Source organism: Coptis chinensis, chromosome 1, assembly GCF_015680905.1.
Source record: "Coptis chinensis isolate HL-2020 chromosome 1, ASM1568090v1, whole genome shotgun sequence".
In the NCBI taxonomy this organism is placed as follows: Eukaryota; Viridiplantae; Streptophyta; class Magnoliopsida; order Ranunculales; family Ranunculaceae; genus Coptis; species Coptis chinensis.
Window position 1 is genome coordinate 4,702,535 of NC_141456.1, and position 23,908 is coordinate 4,726,442.

At 36.9% G+C, this 23,908-nt stretch overlaps 4 protein-coding genes and 1 pseudogene across 10 annotated transcripts; 1 reads left to right on the plus strand and 4 right to left on the minus strand.

The window, feature by feature from the left end:
- The first annotated feature begins 73 nt into the window (after positions 1-73).
- Positions 74-2,011, plus strand: LOC147521507 (uncharacterized). 2 transcript variants are annotated; one of them, XM_086558993.1, is made up of 4 exons: positions 74-592; positions 686-787; positions 907-981; positions 1,556-2,011. In XM_086558993.1, exons 2-4 carry the CDS (start codon positions 705-707, stop codon positions 1,767-1,769), a joined length of 372 nt encoding a protein of 123 aa, XP_086415119.1. In that variant the 5' UTR covers positions 74-592; positions 686-704; the 3' UTR covers positions 1,770-2,011. The 2 variants fall into 2 exon arrangements, with proteins under 2 accessions (XP_086415119.1, XP_086415118.1); XM_086558992.1 differs by having other exon boundaries at positions 74-563.
- Positions 2,012-3,202: 1,191 nt separating this feature from the next.
- Positions 3,203-6,674, minus strand: LOC147521508 (serine carboxypeptidase-like 18). Of its 5 annotated transcripts, none has more exons than XM_086570859.1 (14): positions 6,271-6,612; positions 6,006-6,151; positions 5,859-5,935; positions 5,651-5,773; positions 5,343-5,445; positions 5,168-5,205; positions 4,938-5,039; positions 4,743-4,829; positions 4,472-4,621; positions 4,140-4,211; positions 3,939-4,063; positions 3,756-3,869; positions 3,609-3,654; positions 3,203-3,494 (listed from the first exon to the last, which is right to left on the minus strand). In XM_086570859.1, the coding sequence occupies exons 1-14, from the start codon at positions 6,411-6,413 to the stop codon at positions 3,411-3,413; spliced, it is 1,410 nt and encodes a 469-aa protein (XP_086426985.1). In that variant the 5' UTR covers positions 6,414-6,612; the 3' UTR covers positions 3,203-3,410. The 5 variants fall into 5 exon arrangements, with proteins under 5 accessions (XP_086426985.1, XP_086427048.1, XP_086427155.1 ...); XM_086570922.1 differs by having other exon boundaries at positions 4,743-4,790; positions 4,977-5,039; positions 6,271-6,611; XM_086571029.1 differs by having other exon boundaries at positions 5,859-5,969; positions 6,271-6,410.
- Positions 6,675-7,187: 513 nt separating this feature from the next.
- On the minus strand, positions 7,188-10,450 carry LOC147521509 (putative 2-oxoglutarate-dependent dioxygenase AOP1 pseudogene; annotated as a pseudogene). Its single transcript, XR_015198540.1, has 3 exons — positions 8,524-10,450; positions 7,976-8,129; positions 7,188-7,687 (listed from the first exon to the last, which is right to left on the minus strand). The product of XR_015198540.1 is annotated as a putative 2-oxoglutarate-dependent dioxygenase AOP1 pseudogene (transcript).
- LOC147521510 (uncharacterized) lies at positions 9,082-11,616 on the minus strand. Its single transcript, XM_086565892.1, has 5 exons — positions 11,370-11,616; positions 10,766-11,229; positions 10,164-10,247; positions 9,908-10,073; positions 9,082-9,686 (listed from the first exon to the last, which is right to left on the minus strand). Exons 1-5 carry the CDS (start codon positions 11,614-11,616, stop codon positions 9,082-9,084), a joined length of 1,566 nt encoding a protein of 521 aa, XP_086422018.1.
- A 10,988-nt stretch (positions 11,617-22,604) lies between these two features.
- On the minus strand, positions 22,605-23,889 carry LOC147521511 (alpha/beta-Hydrolases superfamily protein). The gene is made up of 5 exons (XM_086565899.1): positions 23,884-23,889; positions 23,384-23,508; positions 23,201-23,314; positions 23,054-23,099; positions 22,605-22,938 (listed from the first exon to the last, which is right to left on the minus strand). Exons 1-5 carry the CDS (start codon positions 23,887-23,889, stop codon positions 22,855-22,857), a joined length of 375 nt encoding a protein of 124 aa, XP_086422025.1. The 3' UTR covers positions 22,605-22,854.
- Positions 23,890-23,908: the final 19 nt, after the last annotated feature.

Sequence of the window (23,908 nt, forward strand, 5' to 3'; positions counted from 1 at the left end):
AAAGAACTCCAAATTGCTTTGAAGTTTAAGTTATATCTGTACTAACACTTACACCCGGCCCTCATTCTTGATATTGCTAGCAGGGATTTGACCTAGGAGTGCCCTGTACTTCACTGGACCTTTAGAAAAACGTGAGATGTACCATTTGTGTTAAAAAAAAATCTATGCAATACTTATATTTATTAAATTAATAATAATATCCTTAAAATTTATTGATTAAGCTAAAGGACTTCAGCAACTAAGCAACTATGCTAGTAGTTGTTGGACAATTCCACTGCAGGTTTCCAGGTTAAATAAACTCTAATGTTATAATTTCCTTGAGAAATATTTTGTTTGTTAATATGTTATTTTGACAAACCTACAGTATGTGATTAGCAGACAACACAGTACAACTAACACCTACAACTAACACAGTACAAATTCTTCTTTCCAAGTTTTGAGGGTAAGTGCCTTAGTGTGGATTTAATTTTTAAAGGAATAATGGTCTTCAGGCAGCTGCTGTAACCCTTTCAGAATTAGGAGAATATGGCCAAGCTGCTTCTCTACTTGAGAAATTGTCCAAGGTTTGCTCCGCTCTTGTTCTCAATTATCAGTGAGTAGAACCCAAGGAGAATTTGCTATATATATCCAGTTGTTTGGACAGTTCTGGAGGTTACTTTCCAAAAAAATTACTTTTGTATTTTAGGAAAAGCCAAGCGATCCTGATGTTTATCGTTTACTTGGCGAAGTTAAATATGAGCTCAAGGATTATGAAGGGAGTGCTGCTGCCTATAGGAGTTCTGCATCTGTCAGTGGTTTATGAAATTTGAGATTAAGTTTACAAATCTTGCTTTCGCTTAAATCAAAAGTATTGGCTTACTTCTGAATTCTGACCAGATCCCACAAATGTATTCTCACTTGTGCTAGGTGTGTGAATCTATTAACTTTGAAGTACTACATGGTCTCACAAATGTGCTTCTTGCAGCTAACAAACCAGATAAGGTTTGTTACTAGATTGCTACATTTTTTTGTTTTGTTTTTTTTTCCCTAGTTTTTGCAGTGGCATATCCACTTCTTTGCTTCCACCTCCTCATGTATGAAATAAGCTAGTGTCTTAAAACAAATATGAAATAAGCTAGAACATCTCTTGGAAGCTGACTTCATTGATCTTGGTCCTCTAATATGCATGGTAACAAATTGTTACGAATTACATTTGACAAAGGGTTAAAATTATGCATACTTGTATGTCCTCTAATATGCATGGTAGCAAATTGTTACGAATTACATTGGACAAAGGGTCAAAATTCGCTTCATTTTTCAATTGGTCTTTGGCTGAGTCTTGGTTTTTCTGTGTCATGATCACCATTTACGGTATATTAAGAAAACTAACCATCCCACATAATTACGTTGTCTCGTTTCCTGCAATGGTTTTATCTTTAAAACCACTCCGAAAATAACAGTGTGTAACAGTCATCTAAAATTTTATCTCTCACATTGTAATCTGCTTACTGTTAGCAACAATCAAGCAGTCAAAAGTTTTATCTTTATTTTTTTTTATCAACATGCCTCTTCCTAGATTCCCTAATTTGTCAGGCGGTGAAACCACTGACTATTCGAGTGATGACGAGGAGGAAATGTGGGATACTTATTCCACTGATGACTATACAGACGAAGAAGAAGAAGAAGACGATGATGAAGGGATGTGGGACCCTTATTACGATGGAGATGCTACTGATTATATGTGGGAGGACCAAGACATGGCTGATGGTACGTACTTCCAGTTCGAGTGATGGTAGCGACGGTGATGATGGCGATGAGGATGATGAGGAGGAAGATGAGGACGAGGATGAGGACGATGACTAGGAAGATTAATGTATGGGTTTTGTGGTCAAGTTTCTATTATGTTATGTGTTTATGTCTTGTCCAAGTTTCTAGAGATTTTGTTCTTTTTGTTGTTTGATAGTTGTGGAACCATAACATGTCTTGTTGATGATGTGTAGATTTTGTTTATGTTTTTATCCTTTGACGATGGTTTAATATATGGGTACATTTTAATTCATGGTTTTTATCTTGTTATTTTTTACCATAACTTTGTTAGTTTTGATGATGGTTTAATACATTTTTCTATGTTTTTGTAGGTTTTAATCTTAATCTCTACGTTTTTCTTATTAAAAATATTTTTTTGGTAATAAAAATATGAACAGTGTTAATATAAACCGTCCATCATAATTTTACGAATCTCGATGCTTCAAACCCGTATATGCGTTCGTGATCGTTAATTTACATCTGCTCATCTCTAAGATAATCTGTGGTATATTTCCACCCACCCATCAAATCACTTAAAATCACTTAAAATCATTATTAAAACTAGAAGGGCAAAAATGTCTAAAATTAAATTGAAAAGTCAAAATTGGAAAATGGTTACTACTTGGAAACAAATTGACATTATTGAAAACAAATTGACATTATGGGTTACTATTTTGGTCCCCTAACGCAACGCAAAATTGCTTCGCTCAGCAGTGTGGTGAACTAAGCTTAGCAAGACGAAGGTTGATAGAGAGAGGGAGAGAGAAATCATGAGGGGGATGGGGATGAAGCAGTGTTTAGAAAACCGGACCGGACCGGTGGTTGAACCGGGGTCCGATCGGAACCGGTAAATTTTCGGTTCGATTCAGTTAAAATTTGAGTTTATGGTCGGACCCTCGGTCTAAGCCTAAACCGTGGTTGAACCGGCGAACCGGTTGAACCGGTTCAGTTCTAAACCGGATCATCCTTATATAATTTTTTTTTTTTTTTTTTTTAAAAAAAATTGATAATGTGGGGAGTTGAACCTAACACCTAAACAAGATAATCCAAACTCCAAACCAACATACTACTATGTATTTCTTGTATAAGAAATTTATTTTGATACATAATACTAATTAATATTGAATTAAAACATGTATTTATTCATTTTATTATTGTAATTATTAAAAAATTTACTAAATAAACATAAATCGGTCCAACCGAGTCGAACCATGGTTGAACCTGGTTGAACCATTTTAACAAAAAATCGGTTCAATTACCGGTTCGGTTTTCAAAACATTGGGATGAAGAGATGAAGGTGGTCAGACGTCCATCTATTTAACGCTGTCACGTGTCCTTATTATTTTCCCCCCACCAAACACAAAATCGCTTCGCCCTCAGATTACAGTTAGATAAATTATTCTCATAAATCATAATCTAACTCTACTATCAAGACAGAATATTCTTATTTATCCCAATCTTTTTTTTTTTTGATAACCCCTTATTTATCACAATCTTCCTAACTTATCATATAATCTATGATAATCTTGTACAACATCATTACATATAGCCATCTTCAATCCACATATTCCTATAGTTCCGAGATCAAATTGATGAATTTCGATGCATTATGTTACTGTTTGAAATTACAACGGATTGTAATTTATCCACCTCTTAAACATGGCAAAGCACTCCTTAGGCTTGTACTCTGGAGCAACGTGACCTCCTCCCTGCACAAACAGACATTATGTGAGTCATGTGTCTCCTACGAAATTCCCTATTCTTATCCTCACTAATTGGGTATGAAAACATATTGACACGTAGATTTAGAGGTAGTCTCTTGCCTTCACAGTTGCATATGTCATTCCATTGAAAAAGGTCCTTGTGTATCTACATGCAAGTAATTGAAATCTCAGTGACAATGCAAAGCACACAGAAATATGTTAATTATATATATATACAATTAATTAGCTTTAAAGATATCGACCAACCCTGCGATTTCACGATTCACAAACCACGGGTGCCAATCATCGGCTATGGACAAATTTAGTGATCGTATCCATGATTCCGTAGAGATATGTGGGACTATCATATCATGATCCCCGCTGTACGCACATAATTAAGCACGTATTAGTTAAAACAGTAGAAGATGTACAGGAAATTTATTGATCTACCTGTATATTAGACTCCTGTAACCTCTGCTGCTGATATTGCGATGATATTCAATAGTGGTTCGTACACGTATATCAAATTCATAAGGCGAGTCACGATCGCACCTAACCCATTCTTCTATTGTTCCCTACTCATACACATAACACTGTTAAATTCCATTCCTCTAGTTATTGCTCCTACAGAAATGTATGTTTATATCTTACCTCCCTGATGTGGAGAGCCTTTCTTACACGTTCGTCATTCGCCCACTCTTCGGATAGCATATAACCATACATCTACCGACATAATAGGATATACTTATATACGATTGATGTTAAATATATACAGATTTTAGTGCTTGAAAAATTATTTCAGGAGTTATTAGATATAGACCACCTCCATAAAGACAATAGTATGATAAGGTTAACTAAAAGGATAGAATACTAAATACACAAATCTTGTCTTTTTTAAAGTGGCCGACTCTCTGTAATATATAGCTAGTTTCTATTCCAATTTTTTTTTTTTTTTTTTTTTTTGAATGAATGCAACCACATACCCTGCAGGTAGGGGTAGATGGGTGTGGGTATTTGTATTTCCCGATGGTTGCAAGTGATCGTCTAGAGCGCCTGGAAACTTTTGGTTCTGATGAAAAAATAGTATAACAAGACGGCTCCAAAATACAGTCAAGATTTATTCCTAAAACACACTGAAAACACAAAATTTTCACATCAAACGTTGTATGGATAATATCATTATACTAAAGAAGAGGTGAAGCCTGGTAATTAAGAACAGATCTGTAAAGGGAAAGTAAAATAGATTTTCCCTACCTCGTTGAATGCTTCTTGATCCTTTAAGCACTCCATATTCCGTGAACTAAAATCGGTGTACCCCAACTTACAATTTTTCTTGATTGACTGAGAAAAGAGAATCGGGTGGAGGGGGGTGTGGATGACATTTCCAAGTTAGTCGAAATTGTTCCCCATCAAAATAATATCTATTGTAGAGTTTTGTTCATAAACAACCTCGTATAGTTCTTCCGATATAAGCCCCATTCTATGAGCAAATGGGATTTGCGCATCGTTTTCCAAATATGGACTTGTGAGTGGATTACCAAGAAAATATCCCTTCATAGAAACACTCAGAAAACAATGAAATTAAACATTATATATATAACTACTATGAAAGATTCACAAGAAAATTAACAAATGTTGGTGCCTACGAAAGAGTTTTACAGAAATTCTGTTATGTATACCTTGAAGTTGAACTGTGGCTCTTTGCCAGCTTCAATCCCTGCCATGCAACAGGTGTGTTCAATTGTATTTTTGTGTAATATAAATGCACTAACAAAATAACAAGAGGTGTAATTAATCACAAATGCCTGATCAAGCATGAAAATGTCGCGCTTATATATGATTTACGGGACTTACCATTTATAAGCTCTTCAACAATGACCGGGATGACGATACCAGAATATGAATCACCACCTATGTACAGTGGGTTGGAGAGGAACTGAGGATGGTCAGTCAACCACTGCAAATAACTCGTTGAACAATTATTATACAAGGTAATTTGTCTGGTTAACAAGTGGATTGACGCGATATTGCAAAACACGTACAATGAAGTTACGAGTCAGAGTAGTTATTTGAGAGCACATGAACATGCTAGATGTGAATATGTGATACAAATATACAATTATGACTTATCAGTTCCACATAACGGAAAGATTGGTATGTACATTTTGCAAAAATTGATTGGTATGTCGAGCTGATATTGTGTCTGAAATCAGGAAGCGTTCTGCAGTCCTCCAGTATGAAAATCCCGTGCCAACGGGTGCATCAAGGAAGATCACGTTGGCAACCTGAGTATTCCTCAACACAGTCAAAACAATGCATACAACAAAACATCATTCTTTTCATGGACAGCAGAATGTTAGATATCCAAACCTGTGTCCAGGAATCTGGGTTTAAGACCAAATTGGGTAGGCTACCATTGCTATCCGCAGCTTTGAAGTATAGAGGGCCTAAAACATCCATAACACGTACCATTAAAGGATTCTAATGAAGTGTATAGATAGAGATATTAGATTGTACCGATTTCGTAAGTGATTCCATGTAAAGCAGTGCACCGAGGGCCTCCCACAAGCCAGAGCACAAGGGGGTCTTCTTTGGGGTTTCTCTCCGAATGGATGAAGTAATAGAAAAGCTGCACATCACCCCCCTCACCCACCCCTACATACCTACATTATCGATCGTATACATATACAAACTTGATTTGTAAATAAAACATATTCTTTGTTAAATTTCATAAAAAAAATTATAAAAAATAAATAAAAAGAAGAGAAAACAAACAACAAACCCAGTCTCAAGATGGAAAGGAAGAGGTCCTTTGAATCCAGGAAGTGATCTCACGGTGAAGCCAGATGAGACTGCTGCTCCTGACCATGCTAGCACCAATACATGAAAAATTGGAAACAGACTTTTCGACTTAAGTGACACCATTTTGGTGCACCGGTGCCACTTCCACAACCCAATCTGCCATCAGCCCGTCTCAACATAGAAGATTATATATCTTCTAATTCCAAGGTTTTATCACTTCATCATTTATTCGGTCCCATGGTAAGGTGGGTACGCAAGATTCTGGTCCAACTATTTTTTTGGTGGTTTGCAGTTCGCACTCATCAAATTGCATTCGGCAACCATCTTAGCTCAGAATTTTTTTCCCATTATTTTTCTTTGAATGAAAAGGCCTCTACTGCGGGCCATAGCAGCAACAAAGTTTTTTTTCCTTTCCCCCCTTGGGATCGTTTCTTTTCAAATCTCACCTCTCTTTCTGTTCACTCGTTGTTGTCTTGAGCAGTAACAAAGTGTTTTTTTTTTGACATAATGACCTAAAAATACAACGTACTTTGGAGCTTTTTACATTAAATACAATGTATTATTTTTCTTGCCTAAAAATACAAGATACTTTCAATTTTTTACAATTGGTACCATCTGTTAACTAGACCTAAACGGAATACGATTTGAGCCGTTTAAAAAAGGCCACGTGAACCACTTCTCACTTGTTTACAAAATGAGCACTCAACTAAGCACCAAACCTTTGCCACGTTGCCCCTCAATTCTTCCCATTCTAAATCTCGATCCGAGCCAACAGTAAGCAAGCTTCTCACTATATGGTTATCCAAAATTCGAAAAACAATTTTAAGTAGGTATTAACTGTTTTTATCTGTTTGTCAGATGTATACTGATGAAGTGATGATTGAGAAGAAAATAAAATGGTTTGATCCAATTATTAGCATTGCACATGGACATGAATTGTAGCTCATTGACCATAAGTTACACTTATTCGATAAAAAAAATTAACAGATTACTGATAACAAATTCAGAAAATTAATTAGTCTTCAAGATAGACAAGCCTGTCTGACGACCCTGTCCAGCAAAATAAAGGTTACTGAATTCTTGATGGGTGATCTTCGTCTACCAGCTCTTCTGGGGACTGGGGCCTTAATTATGCAGCCATCTTTTGGAATCCTTGAACTTGATTCTCAGACAGCATAGTAACCAAGTTCATGTCAGTGTGAGCTCTACAACCCATCTTAGTTTCATTCAGTTCATCTGGTTGATCAGGTATAGTGTACCTTGCAACACGGAATCGATAGAAGTTGGATTCAATGTGCTCATCGTAGTACTTTTCAACACCCATGCTCTTAAGAATCATCTTCCTCAACAGTTGATCCAACTCTACTACTTGCTTTGCATAGGAATGTATGGTTTCGCTGATGAAACAGGAACAAACAAATAGATATGACTATATGAGTACTAGAAAATTAAATCCAGGACATGCATATATATAGGACCGTCCTGCCAATGGAAGTGCACTCTACGAATTGAAGAAATTGCCTGTACTATATATGATCAAAAAAGTATACATTTACCTGAAGCTAGGATTTCCTTGAGGCCACATCCTGTTTGTGAACCTTTCCATTTTCTCAAAGTTTAGAACACCAGCAATAGACATGCTCTCATGGTGTGGGCAAAGGGGGCGCTTGCCAATGTAACCCTAAAAATTGCACTTTGAAGACTTGATGTTTTGGGACTTGGTCTCTACAGGTAGATCAAATAGCTCTACTACTAAACCGAATAACGCCATGTGAAGCTCCACAGGAACTTTGGGATACACAGCCTCGAAGCAACCATATTCCTCTAATGCTTGCATAACTCAGTGCCGGCCCTGAGGCAAAGCCACACAAGCAAGCGCTTTGGCCCCCCATTATTTTGGCAAAGTAAGGGCCACCAGTACACCACTAGAGTCTACTGAAACAGTTTAACACACCTTACAATATAAACTTACTAATAAGAACAATATAATTATAGGCTTAATTGTAGCTTATATATGGTTAATGAAATTATTAAATCCACTTGCTATTTCACATATTATGAAGTCAAAAGATGCATAAAATCTTATTTGTTACATAAAACAAAAAAGAATTCGACTAAAAAGAGGAGATAACAAATAATAACGCTAGGCAAAAAATGCATCGATTTTTGTTTTTGACATGTGAATTTACACATAGGGCCACATTTTAAGAGTTGGCTTCGGGCCACCAGAAACTCAGGGCCGGCACTGGCATAACTTGCGCCTTTACTGAAACCCACCCAGAAGTTCCAGGTTTCAAGTCTATATTAGTGAAATCGATGATTGGAAGCCTGAAAGAAAATTCAGAATCAGACACCATTGTTGTTGTTATTAGTGAACTTATAAGGATAGTATAAAGAGTTTCTTGTGCTTGGACATCTCTTAAACTACCTTTTAATAGATCTGCAAAAGTGTTCAACCAAATAGGTTAACATAAAATAAGCTAACTTACTAACCTAGTTTTTCTAGGATGGTTCATTCATTTACTTTTTCAAATTTCAGTTTGGCTTGTTTTTATCACTTCAATACCCATTTTTTTGCTTGGTATGTGAGAATATATTAAAACTTGAAACAAAAACAAAAGATGTTGTATAGGGTGGACAACATGCTGACCCTATTGCATGCTCCTACTTCATGACTATAACCATAAACAAGTACGGTGTATCAATTAAAATCTGTAGAAAAGCTGAAAAGGTGCCTCCCACTTGTGTAACCAAACTGGTCGACCATCAGTGGTAGATGCCTCGTTCTCAGTTAGTGTGGCACCATGTTTTGCAAGTAAATCAGCTGTGAAGTTTCCCCTCTCCAAATTGTTGAGATTCTCCACCCATGCAAGTTCTCAGTGCATGTTAGCCATCTATGTTGCAGCATCCATGGCACCGAACCAGTTTGAAAAGCTTTAGTTGCTGCTTCAGAGTCGGTTTCGATCCAGATTTTTCTCCACCCCTTTCGAAGTGCTGCCTCAACACCTACAAGGATGGCCATACACTCAGCTCTGTAGTTATCTCCATGACCTATCTTCATGCTGAGTGTGTAAAAGAATTGGCCTCTGCTTCCTCTGAAAGAGACGCCAATGTCAGAGGGTCCAGGATTTCCCATTGATGCACCATCTGTGTTAAGTTTGATTGTATCTGGCTCGGGTGGGATCCAATTACAATGTTTAACTTGTGGTGCCCTACGTAGTCTAATAGCCACATTCCAAAAATTCTGAATGCCAAGTTCTAGCGGGTTATTACAGCAGTGGCCTTTTGAGAGTCTACATGTAATCTTGAGTTGTAGTCTTACATACTGTTTGCAGTCCACAAGCCTCGGTTTCTTACCATCAAAGTGAACCTTATTTCTTTCTTTCCAGATGCTCACTAGACATGAAGCAATACCAGATTTCCACAAACTTGTATCCTAGAGCTCCATCTCTGACTAGGCTTCAGAATGTCTTGTAGGTTATCAGTGGCAGTATTGATGTGAAAAACTTGTTTGATCCAGCTCCACAACTGTTTAGAGAACTTGCATTGCCAGAACAGATGCTTGTTAGTTTCAATCTCAGCTCCACACAATCAACAACAAGAGGATAAAGGAATACCAGTTTGTTGTATACGATCATCAGTTGCTATTCCCCTTTGTATGATTTTCCAGGCTAGTGTTGATGTACAAGGGTGGATACATCCACTCCATATAGTCTTGTACCATTCGACAACCGGCTTTCTTGACCGAATCTCTTCATATGCTGACTTCACTGAAAAGTTACCCTGCAAGTCAGGGCACCAGACGGCATAGTCTTCAAAATCAGCACTACATTGCAATACCGATGCCGAGCTTTTATTGACACTATTCATTACCGCTTGTACTGCATCAGGAATGTGCCAGTTATCTCCTTCCAACAAATCACACTTTTTGCCCGACAACCCTTCAGGTCCACAGAGCTAATGTTAAGCAAGTTCTTCAAGGATTTATTTCCCAGCCAATTGTCTCTCCATATATTGACCTTTTCTCCAGTAGCAACAACCCATTGCATTATGTTTGATACGTCAGTTAAAACTTTCTTGATTCCAGGCCAAATAGAAGTGGGCTTGTAGGATTCACTCATCTCTCCATCTAGATTAAAATATTTTGCTTTCATGAATAAAGCAAAGGGTTAACTAGTATTACCCCCCCACTAGATGAGCCAATTCCCCCCCCCCCACTAGATGGGAAATTAGGGTCTCCCCCCTAAATACACACACAAAAAAAGTCAAAGTGGGTTGACCAAAAAATTTTTGTGTGTATTTAGGGGGGAGACCCTAATTTCCCATCTAATGGGGGGGTAATACTAGTTCACCCTAAAGCAAAATCACTTTCTCCCTGCCTGACTTCCCAAGCCAACTACATCAGTACAGCAGAATTCATGTGCGTGAGTCTACGAATCCCCAAACCACCTTCAAAAGGGGGTGTCCCAGCTGACTGTTACACCTTTTCTAGTATTTGGATCACCCGGCCATAAGAAATTCTTCATTGTAGTCTCAGCCTCTTTAATCACCGACATAGGCCATTTGTATATGGACATGTTGTAAACTGGAATGCTACATAGGACTGATTTTATTAGCGTAATTCTTCCTTGAAAAGACAGTCGTTTCCCTTTCCAACTTGTTAGCCTCTTCTTAATCTTGGCCAGAACCGGCATGACACAAGCTCTAGTGACTTTGCCATGATGCAAAGTGACCCTCAAATATTTTTCTAGAAGAAAACCTTCAATCATATTCAATTCCAACAATACACCTTGCTTTCGGAGATGAGTGAAGTTACTAAAGAAAACTTTACTCTTGGCTTGGCTGATAAGTTGTCCAACTGCATTCTGGTACCTTTGAAGGATGTGATTGAGTTTTCTAATCCCTCTTATTTCTCCATTTGCAAATATAATGATATCATCTGCAAGCATAAGGTGACTAAGAGTTCCCACTCCCTTGATGATGGTTAAGGGTTTGAGGTGGTTTCTGTCTCTAAGATAGTGGATGGCTCTACTCAGAGTATCTTCATAAGTGCAAAGAGCAAGGGTGAGAGGGGGTCACCCTGTTTGAGTTCTCTTTTCATGCTAAAGAACCCAACAGGTCCACCATTAAGTAAGATAGAGATCTGTGCGGAGCTTACAATAGTCTCTATCCATTTGATCCATTTTTCTGAGAAGCCCATTTTCCTCATAACTTGAAAAAGAAAACGCCAACTCATTGTGTCATAAGCTTGAGTGATGTCTAACTTCACAGCTACTGACCCACCAAATCGATCCTTCTTCAACTCATTCACCATTTCAGAAGTCATTGCAATGCTTGTGTTGAGGAATACTCAGATTGCAATTATGGGTGAAGCTAACTTCAATTCTCATTGTTGATTCATAGTAAACACTACTTCAATTTCTATTGTTGATTCACAGTAAACATTTGAAGTTTTTACTTTAAAAAACACGACTCGAATTGGGTGAAGTTGCCAACTTCAATTCCCATTATTGATTCACATCTCAACACTTGAAGTATGAACACGACAAAAAACTTTTTTTTTTTTTTTTTTTTTGGGTTTAGTCTCGCGAGAGAGATGGTACCGGCTAAAATGGTTTGAAAAAATGGTAGCCGATATGCGTTGGGGGGGGGGCTTGGGCTGGAGGCTGCCCAATCGAATTCGGTGGTTGCCCAATATAGGTTTAGTATTATTTTTGGTAACCGGCTATGTAAGTTTAATGACGTTTAATTAAAAGGGCAAAAATGTAATTTACAACTTAGATTTTAATTTATATTAGATTTTGGTTTACATTTACATTAACCATTTCAACATAACAAAATTTATTATCTGTCTTCCTCGTCCCCTAACTTCATTTAATACAACCATCGACCGTCGATCGCATTTCCTTGTTAATTGAATCAATTTCAATTCGCAGTTACTGATCAAAAGTTTATCTTACATTCTTACACACTATCAACCTTTACAGTAACAATAAGGTTAGTAAACTGGTTCAGATTTTTGAAACGTGTTTGCAATTTAATTTGCAATTTGTGTTATAATGTGTTGAGTTCTTAGGGTTAATTTCTTAATTTTGGAGATTCATTCCCATCCCATGAATGAGGTATGATATATTATATGTATATGCCTTATGAGAACGAATGGTACATATAATAAATTGTTTCAACCCCCACCTACGTGGCAAACATCCATTGGTAGGAGTCTCCACTTTATTCGTTTAATCAACAGGGCTAAAGCCCAATTTGCAATATCATAGATCAATATACAGACCCATTAACTCATGTGTCTAGGGCTCTAGGGCTGAACCCTAGTCACATGGCTTGCCACTTACGTACATTAATTTATGTCTAGATTCGTTTCAGATCAAAGAGATAATCATCAATTAAGAGTCAGGTTCAATTGCAATTACTTGAGCTATAAGAAGTCTTTACTCTACCTATATAAATACCAAACTATTTTTCATACAGAACTACGTTCTTGAGACTTGATCCCATTGATAATTTGGGTATGTAGGCAACCGAAATGTACAGTCTCATCATTCACTCGATCACCATCGCTTTTTCACTACTTTTCTACGTTTTTCATCTCTTTCATCACCACTTAGTGTTTTGATCATATTTGGTCGAAACATAATTGGCGCCGTCTGCTGTTCTTATTTAAAACCCTCGATCACGTTCTACAAAAGTTCAAGATGAACTTATTAACGACCAACCCAGCCATGATGTTCAAGGTCAACCTAGCGACAATGAAAAAATAATAATAATAATAATAATAAAAATCGTCTTACTCCTCTTTAGGGCCACACCACATTTTGTCTCTAAAAATTCTCCGCAATCTGATACTGATAATATAAGTCAAATGTCTCGAGAAGCACTTCTTTGAAAGTTCAAGCGTGTACGAATCAGAAATAGAATAGTTACTACAAATGACGTCTGAAATGACCCATTCCTTTCAAAGATGATGTCACATCTATCGCACCACAATATAACACATGCCAACGACATCGTAGCGTGTGGGATAGTTTACGTGGTGAGGATGAGATTTCCGTTGTTCCCAAAGTTCGGTAATCCACGAGTTCTCAAAAATGGTGTTATATCTGTCACACCACAACGTAACACACGCCAACAACATAGTTGCGTGTGGGATCGTTTATGTGGTGATGATTAGATTCTCGCTGTTCGCAATGGTTACCCACGAGTTCAAGACGATAAATACGGACTTCGCACTGGTTACTTTTCACGAATCTCAATAAAACATTTCCAATTCATATTTGTTCATTATCATTTGATAGTGCCGATAGTAGTCTTATATTCTTTGTTAGCAAGACTCTTATATCAGCTGAATTTTGTTTCATGCTGCCAGACGTCTTAAGCTTATTTCCAGGAAGGAATAATCGAAGTTTATACTGACTATCCGCTGCGTAAGTTTTTTCACAATGTCTACGAATTGAGTCGCATAATGGAAAAATTACCTTAGCGCTTACAACATTATCTCTGACACTCATACAATTAAATGGAGACAAACTTTGGTTTCGCTAATGACTAATTTTCTTATTGATGATATTCCTATGTCGAACGCATTCTCAATAAGGAAAACGTCGATCCCTAATTGTCATTACCTCCCTAGGGTGATGACTTAAAATATTTATCGGATATATCAGCTGATTAACTCCTACATAAACGAACTTAGGGTTATCCTCAGTTCATAGGTTGACCTTTTCCTTCAGTTTGGTCTGAGCAGTCGCCTCGGTGGGCTGAGCGACCTCTGGGGTCTTAGTATCTGGTGGTGTCTCCTTGATTGGAAGGGGAGGAGTGTTTTGGATTGACCCCCCAGTGTTCTCCTTTGTTAGTTCGCTTCGGGGGGTCTTGGGCAAGGTCTTGACCTCAGATATGAAGTCGTCTGCTTGCTTGGTTTTGGTGATCTCTCCCTTGTTTTTGAGTGAAGCCCCAGCGGGCTTGCTAACTGAGAGGATTTGATTACAGTTGTGAGCATCGAGTTGGTTGCTTCAGAGCTCCATCATACCTCTGGGGTCGGGGAAACGCAACACAAGTGTTGATGGAACTGCTTGCATCTTGTGGAACCAACGACATTCTAATATAGCAGTATAGGACGAGTTAACATCCATAATGCTGAAGCGGGTGTTGATGCTGACCTTGTCTTCATGTGACCCCACTGAGATAGGTAGAATGATGTCACATATTGGGTCGGCTCGTGATCCGTTGAAGTCATAGAGGGAGGCTATTGGATCGACCATGACTGACTTGTCGATATTTTAAATATATCAACGATATTTGCATATCAAACAATGCAAAATATCCCCAAAAAGGGAGATATATCCACAATACATATAAAAAAATTGAGTATCGATAAACACCCATATCTTGATATTTTGTAATATGATCACAACAATATTACCTTGGAAGTCGCCCTTCCAATATCCATCAAAATCCATATGAGGCAAAAAAGATAATTCTATGTTTTCCCTCATGTAGGAACGCGAAAGATTGCTTGCATATTCCCTCATAGACACAAAATCCACCCATTTGGTTTAGATGTTATGAAGTAGCATTCATCTCATATGGGCATTTCAATCCGTAAGAAAAGTAAACGAAATTAGGTTTACAATCTTAGCAAAAGAGCTTCTTCTATTTTTTAACATCAACAAAATTGAGTTTCTCATCGGGAAAAAAATATTTAATAAAGAGTAACCTCATAGTATTGTGACACAATTTTGTTAGCTCATTGGTAGTTTATGAGCTTTAATTTTAGTATAATACCTGTATGACAAGTAATTTGTTTAAGGATCAACATTATGAACAATATCCCTTGTACCTTTCAGATGGTTTGAAGTATAGATTGTGTGTTCTTCTTGTGCATCTATGAGCAACTATTCCCGCCTAAACTATACACAAAGGTTTGATGAAACAAAATATTCCAATAACCATATTGCATTGCAGGAACTATAAGCAACAAATTCCATAAAAAACGCTTCACTAAAAACTATACACAAAGGTTTGACGAAACAAAATATTCCAATGGCCATATTGCATTGCAGGAACTATCAACAACAAATTCCATAAACAACGAATTCCATAAAAAATTTGAAATAACAATGTTGGAACTAACATACTAAAATTAGACAACTATCAGCATTTATCAGCATTTATGCCAGAAACAACACCACACAAAAAAGTTATATGTTTCACTAAACACAAAATAGAAGAAGTAGCTAGCATCCACCATCTTCTTTAGCATTAACCAAACTATTTCATAGTGATTTCCTTGCTCACTTACCATCTTCTTTAGCATCCACCAAACTCTTCTCCAATTGTTCTTGCCTGCTTTTTGAAACAGTATCTGGATTCAACCCACAATTAATTATATCCATTCCAATCCTCTTCCTCATTCAATGGGGTTGCATTTTTATATTGTTTACTTCCTTAGGCACACCCCTCAGAAGGCAGTCTAGATAAGCTAGGCAAAAAAGGCCATAACTATTTGTATATGGTTGTTGAGTAACAACCACAAACTCACGAGCCCAAGGGGCTCCCAAATCATGAGGTGACGATAGATCAGCACACCTCATGACATAAGTAAGATAAATCTCTATAGTAAGTTGCTCCTCAGAAACTTTCTTCAGACCAAGAGAATCATGTGTAGATTTTTCTCTTTGAAAAATTATAGACTTCAAGAACCCAGTGGCTACCTTCAACTTGAAGAGGAATGATAAGACCCTTTTCCCTGGATGGGTGTGCTTGATTTATAATCCTTCCTTCATAAGGATCTAAGTACTCTTTAATAATTTCATGTGGATGATATGCACCACTATATACTCTGTCATCAGGAGTTGCACCACTAAATGTTTGGTCTTCCATCTTCTTCTTAAAGTTCGTATACTCTCTATTCATAAATTTCTACATCAACAAAATCATGAAGTAGTTTATCAGTAAGGTGAACTATACAAAACAAATTCCATAAACCAATGAGATATAACTTACAGAAAAGTATACATCCTTAATGATAGTATATACTTGTTCTTCTGGAATGTCATTGTCCTTACAATGTTGGATGTACCACCTGATCAACAGCTTCACATATACGGTGATCACCAAAGTTATAGAATTTTAAACATTATTATGTTACGATATTGGATAGTTTTGCTGATAGTTAATGTAGAAAAATATGTTAGTTGTGTACTGACCTCACCATCTACCCACTCTCTTCCATGCAATGATTGGAAGTTGTGCACTGAAATGGACTGGTTGTATCCAAACACTTTAGCTTCTAAACAGTTTTGTAGATTCTACAACCTTGTGAATATCTTCCAATAGTATTATAGTACGAGGAGGTCACCTTTGGTGGTAGTTTTCTTGATAAATGTTTTGGCCAGGGCAAACTTGATCAGTTCATCACATTCCTGTCCAATTTTTTATTCCCATGACTGACCTTGCGTCCCTTGCATTCTCTTCTTTCTTCTTTCATGTGTTTCTTCAGTTTTCTTTTCCATTTCACTTGCCATTTGACTCTGTATGCGCACCACATCAGGGACCACCATTTCCCCCTCCACAAGATCATCATCATCTACATCATTATCATGTACTCCCAACATCACAGCATCATCTTTATATTACACAACAATAGTTTCTTGCTGACTATCCACCTTAACAACTTCTGCAGTTGTGGACTTGTGGGTGACAATACAGGCAACTGAGTTATGTCACTATTTGCAAAAAGTAAAGCAGAAAATGTGACCTTCTCCATTTCAGAGTTAAGGATTTCTTCCCTATCAATATCTACATCATTATTGGAGGGAACATCACCATAAGGTATAGGCAAGGGACCATTACTAGCAGCAATGACCAAGAGACTACTAAGTGGTACATGCTCAACAACAGCTGTAGTATGGACTAGGACTAGGGGACTTTCACCAACCACAGTATGCTCATTGAATCCCTCCCCCACATTTTCAACAATAGCCCTCTCTTCAACCTCCTCAACAACAAACTCTGGAGCACCCTCATCATTATCATAAGGGCCTTCATGTTCAAGCTCAGGTTCTTGGAAAAAATCATGTACATGGTTTTCCCCCATCACCTAGTCATCATGAGGAGTCTTGGGTAACTCTTCACTAATATCTCTCAAAACATCAACTGCTGCAACAAGATCAGTTTCACTACCCTCTCCCAGCCCTCTGTCTTTTTTATATTCTTGAACAACATTTTCATCTTCTTCTTCCTCACCTAAACCAATCAAATTTCTTCTTCTTTTAGGTTTGTTAGCTTCCTTGCTCTTAGCCTCCATTTCTTTTATTTTCTCACTGACTTGACATCTTTTCAAAATTGTTTACCTTTTGCTAGCCTTTACAGCCTCTACTTTACTTGACCTTGGTGGCTGGACTCTCACTTACTGCATACTCTGTTTCTCTTCACCCCTCCTCCTTACCATTTTAAACCCCGCAGGTACTGTATTATTCTTAAAAACTTCCCTGAGGGGTATAACATCCGCTCCTCTTTTTCTATTTTCTCCAACCTCATGTGAAAGATCAAATATAACTTTCTTAGAGAATGATAACTTCCTCTTAGGAGGTGGGGATGATCGATGACTTCCTCTTATAAGGTGGTGTAGACACAGCTTGTTCCACAACTGCTTCAACCTTCTTCTTAACAAACCTTGTAGTAGGTTTTTTGACAACAGCATCAACATTGGAAGAGCTTTATATCTTTCCCCTCGTTTTCTTTGTTCTAGGTCCCTTCACAACCCCCTGAGATGATGACAATTCACCCAATCCACTTTTCTTCCCACCCTGTAAAACCCCTTGCAGTATTGTCTCCATACATGTCCTAATTTCAGACTTGATGATCTCATTCCAAGCCACCCTAACCTCTATTCAAAAGTTAGTTTGAATAAGTAAACATATGTATAAACTAATATATAATTGCTGATGTATCTTACGAGTCAGCACATAACTCACATAGAGTTCCTGATATATCCAGTTGTAGAACCTATCTTATGAGTCAACCCAAAACTAACATAGAGTTCCTGATATATATATCAAGTTTAAGAACCTATCTTATGAGTTAACATAAAACTAACATAGAGTTCCTGATATATCAAGTTTAAGAACCTATCTTATGAGTCAACACAAAACTAACATAGAGTTCCTGATATATCAAGTTTAAGAACCTATCTTGTGAGTTAACACAAAACTAACATATACTTCCTGATATATTCAGTTTAAGAACATTTCTTATGAATGCAACAGATGTCAAACTATTAATAATGCAATGCTGATGTATCCAGTTGAAGAATATATAATCAACAAAATAGAGTTTATGATACATACAACATATGTCAAATAATAAATAATGCAGAGTTTGAATGATATGCTTACAAGGCTTTTCAATAGGTATGCCTGTCTCTGAAGCATCTCCGCTGAAACAGATGCAGCACTTTGTGTGGCCTGTTGGTTGAAAGCCACCTTCATTACATCTTCATTCATTTATTCTTCTTCAATATCCAAAGTGTCAAAGGCAACAACCTTACCCTTAAGAGGCTCGAGCTTCTTCTTCTAGGTCTGGAGATGTAAGTTCTTGGGAGGCAACTGAACCCAATCAAGTATTCTTGGGAATTTACCATTCAATGCCCTACGAGCCACCAAGAGAGGGGATGTGAATGTATGCCCAAATATCAAAACAAATAACACAACCATAAACTGCAAAGGAAACCTTCTCAGCTAACACATTTTTGTAAATATCATCCAAACAATATTCCAACATCTCAGAGCAAGGTGTGCCCCATGGAAACTGATCAAAAGTAACTAGGTCCTCTGCAAGATCAACATACCTTCCATCTACAGTCCTAGAAGATCCAGGAAGCACAACTTGGAGCAACACATACAATCTATTGAGCCTAAATATATCACTTTTATCTTCACTACCACTGGATTTCGCCACCACTAAAGCATCTAATATTTCTGTCTCACTAAAAGTGCTTCCTTTAAAAAACCTAACACGAAATTCCGATGTGTTGTTCTTCACGTCAGTGGTGTAGAATGAGTTAGTAATAGAGTTTACATTAAGACCCATAATCAATGCAACATCACTTTTCTTGAACACCAAATCTTTGTTACCAATCCGATAACAAAGTTGGCAACTATGGCACAAACAAGTGTAGTTGTTGCGTGCATATTTTTTTGGATTTGCAAAAACTTCGAAAATAGGACTTCTTAAAATCCTCAATTTCTTCCTTACTAAATCCACCAAATAATTTTTGCATTTTATCTAATGACATTCTACATGTCAAGTTAAGTTTCCTCATTTCTCCACCAATAATTCAAACTGTAAATGAGGGTTAGAATATGGAAATTAAAGTGAAACTAAAAATCAGGGTCAGTTAGGGTTTCCAAATTGAGGTTCACTAGGTCTTTTTTCCCCTCTAACTCCCAATTGATTTCTTTAAGTTTCGGTTACTGTGACACGTGCCAAGGTCATTTCCCGCCATATGTCAAACTTCATTGGGTACCCAACTTCATTTCCCGCCAAAATAGTGATGTCCATGTTGATTCCTCTATCCAGGGAATAAACATAGTCCAACCCTAGTAATATCAGCAACTCTTCTATATATTGTCTAAATAATTAATTCAAATAAGATTAAAAAAAAATAAAGGAAATAACTAGGTTGTTGTTTTCCATTAAATATCATGAATGGTGAAACATGCCAAAACATGGTTGCCACTAAATATCATGAAATAAACATTTGAAAATAAATAGGGGACACATGTCAATCCTCAAATTTCCCACCAAAATAATGATGTTCATGTTCCTCTATCAAATTAATAACTGTTTATGGCCTTAGGACTATCAGTAACTTTCCTGTACATTGATAATTATTTATTCATTCAATTTATTGACCAAGGGTTGCATGCTTGGATGTCCTCTAATATGCATGGCAACAAATTGTTACGAATTCCATTTGACAAAGGGTTAAAATTCTGCATACTTGTATGTCCTCTAATATACATGGCAACAAATTGTTACGAATTACATTGGACAAAGGGTCAAAATTCGCTTCATTTTTTAATTGGTCTTTGGTTGACTCTTGGTTTTTCTGTGTCATGATCACCATTTAAGGTATATTAAGAAAATTAACCATCCCACATAATTACGTTGTCTCATTTCCCGCAATGGTTTTATCTTTAAAACCACTCCGAAAATAACAGTGTGTAATAGTCATCTAAAATTTTATCTCTCTCACATTGTAATCTGCTTACTGTTAGCAACAATCAAGCAGTCAAAAGTTTTCTCTCTTTTTTTTTTTTTTTTTATCAACATGCCTCTTCATAGATTCCCTAATTTGTCAGGCGGTGAAACCACTGACTATTCGAGTGATGACGAGGAGGAAATGTGGAATACTTATTCCACTGATGACTATACAGACGAAGAAGAAGAAGACGATGATGAAGGGATGTGGGACCCTTATTACGATGGAGATGCTACTGATTATATGTGGGAGGACCAAGACAGGGCTGATAGTACGTACTTCCAGTTCGAGTGATGGTAGCGACGTTGATGATGGCGATGAGGATGATGAGGAGGAAGATGAGGACAAGGATGAGGACGACGACTAGGAAGATTAATGTGTAGGTTTTGTGGTCAAGCTAGTTTATATTATGTTATGTGTTTATGTCTTGTCCAAGTTTCTAGAGATTTTGTTCCTTTTGTTGTTGATAGTTGTGGAACCAGAACATGTCTTGTTGATGATGTGTAGATTTTGTTTATGTTTTTATCCTTTGATGATGGTTTAATATATGGGTACATTTTAATTCATGATTTTTATCTTGTTATTTTTTACCAGAACCTTGCTAGTTTTGATGATGGTTTAATACGTTTTTTTATGTTTTTGTAGGTTTTAATCTTAATCTCTACGTTTTTCTTATTAAAAATATTTTTTTGGTAATAAAAATATGAATAGTGTTAATGTAACAAGAAAATAGTCCAGAAGACCAATTTGGGGAAAAAGTAACTCTAGAGGACACTGTTTTTTGTAAGTAACTCACAAGGACAAATTTTGGGGAAAAGTAACTCACGAACCCACTATTTCAAAATTAGGAACCCTCAAGGACAAAATAAGTTGGCCCGGCCCTTTTACTTTTTTTAAATGCCAGTTATACCTTTCTGTGAAAATAACTCTCAAGGACAAATGGCCCGGATTTAAAATAAATATTTTCCGATTTTACTCTTTCTGTCATTTTACTATGAACAATGAGTGTTCATACCTTCTGCTGGTGTATGAATAATGATTGTTCATATCCAAATAGGTGAATGTACCTTATACAATGATGTATGGACATTGAATGTTCATACCAAAAGGACTATGAACATTCAATATTTATACCCAAAGGACTATGAATATCGAATGTTCATACTCAATCAATGTTCATACCCAAAGGACTATGAACTTTGAATGTTCATACCCAATCAATGTTCATACCAAAGGACTATGAACATCGAATGTTCATACCCAACTATGAACATTGAATGTTCATACCCAAAGGACTATGAACATCGAATGTTCATACACAATCAATGTTCATACCTAAAGACTATGAACATTCAATGTTTATACTAAATACACCGGGTCGTTTCATCTGGATTGACCCGTTAATTATTTCGTATCAGGGGTATACTTGACATTTCATCTATCCGATCCGTTTTTTATTTCGCATCAAATGTATACTTAACTTTTCATCTACCCGGTCCTTGTGAGTTACCAAAAAAAAAATGTCATTGAGAGTTACTTTTTCGGCAGTTTTGTCCTTGAGAGTCACTCCCTGTTAATGTAAACCATCCATCATGCGTTCATGACCGTTAATTTACATATGCTCATCTCTAAGATAATATGTGGTATATTTCCACCCACCCATCAAATCACTTAAAATCACTAAAATTATTACTAAAACTAGAGAGAGTGTTGCAGGTCCACGCAGACAATCTCAGAAGATATTAAGAAGAGAAAAAGTGCTCAAAATTAAATTGAAAAGTCAAAATTGGAGAGTGGTTAGTCTTGAAAACAAATTGCTATTATGGGTTACTATTTTGGTCCCCCTAACGCAAAATCGCTTCGCTCAGCAATGGGGTGAACTAAGCTTAGCAAGACGAAGGTTGATAGAGAGAGAAAATCATGAGGGGGATGGAGATGATGAAGGGATGAAGCCATGAAGGTGGTCAGCAGTCCATCTATTTAACGCTGTCACGTGTCCTTATTTTTTTTCCCCACCAAACGCAAAATCGCTTCGTCCTCAGATTACAGTTAAGATAAATTATTCTCATAAATCATAGTCTAACTCTACTATCAAGACAGAATATTCTTATTTATCCCAATTTTTTTTTTTCGATAACCCCTTATTTATCCCAATCTTACTAACTTATCATATAATCTATGATAATCTTGTACAACATCATTACATATAACCATCTTCAATCCACATATTCCTATAGTTCCGAGATCAAATTGATGAATTTCGATGCATTATGTTACTGTTTGAAATTACAACGGATTGTAATTTATCCACCTCTTAAACATGGCAAAGCACTCCTTAGGCTTGTACTCTGGAGCCGTGTGACCTCCTCCCTGCACAAACAAACATTATGTGAGTCATGTGTCTCCTACGAAATTCCCCTATTCTTATCCTCACTAATTGGGTATGAAAACATATTGATACGTAGATTTAGAGGTAGTCTCTTGCCTTCACAGTTGCATATGTCATTCCATTGAAAAAGGTCCTTGTGTATCTACATGCAAGTAATTGAAATCTCAGTGACAATGCAAAGCACACAGAAATATGTTAATTACATATATATACAATTAATTAGCTTTAAAGATATGGACCAACCCTGCGATTTCGCGATTCACAAACCACGGGTGCCAATCATCGGCTATGGACAAATTTAGTGATCGTATCCATGATTCCGTAGAGATATGTGGGACTAACATATCATGATCCCCACTGTACGCACATAATTAAGCACGTATTAGTTAAAACAGTAGAAAATGTACAGGAAATTTATTGATCTACCTGTATATTAGACTCCTGTAACCTCTGCTGCTGATATTGCGATGATATTCAATAGTGGTTTGTACACGTATATCAAATTCATAAGGCGAGTCACGATCGCACCTAACCCATTCTTCTATTGTTCCCTACTCATACACATAATAACAAGGTTAAATTCCATTCCTCTAGTTATTGCTCCTACAGAAATGCATGTTTATATCTTACGGCAATTAAATGATTCAATTGAAATAAGAACAGGTACAAACCAAAAACCTTTATGTGATATGATATTGATAGTATAATGCTCGTCTGCTTATTAAGATACCAATCCAAAAGAGAGAGAGAGGGTGGGTGAGGGTAGTGCTGCTTTTACTCAAATGATCCTGAAGGCCTTGTTGGCAAGTGTTTACTTCTGTGCACAATTATCATCCAAGCAAACAAAAGTAATCAATCATTACACTTAGTTATACTCTAGTCTGTACGCCAGCGTGAACATTTCTGCATCCAGATTAGAGATATGCATTCATCTTTTCAGTCTGATTAACT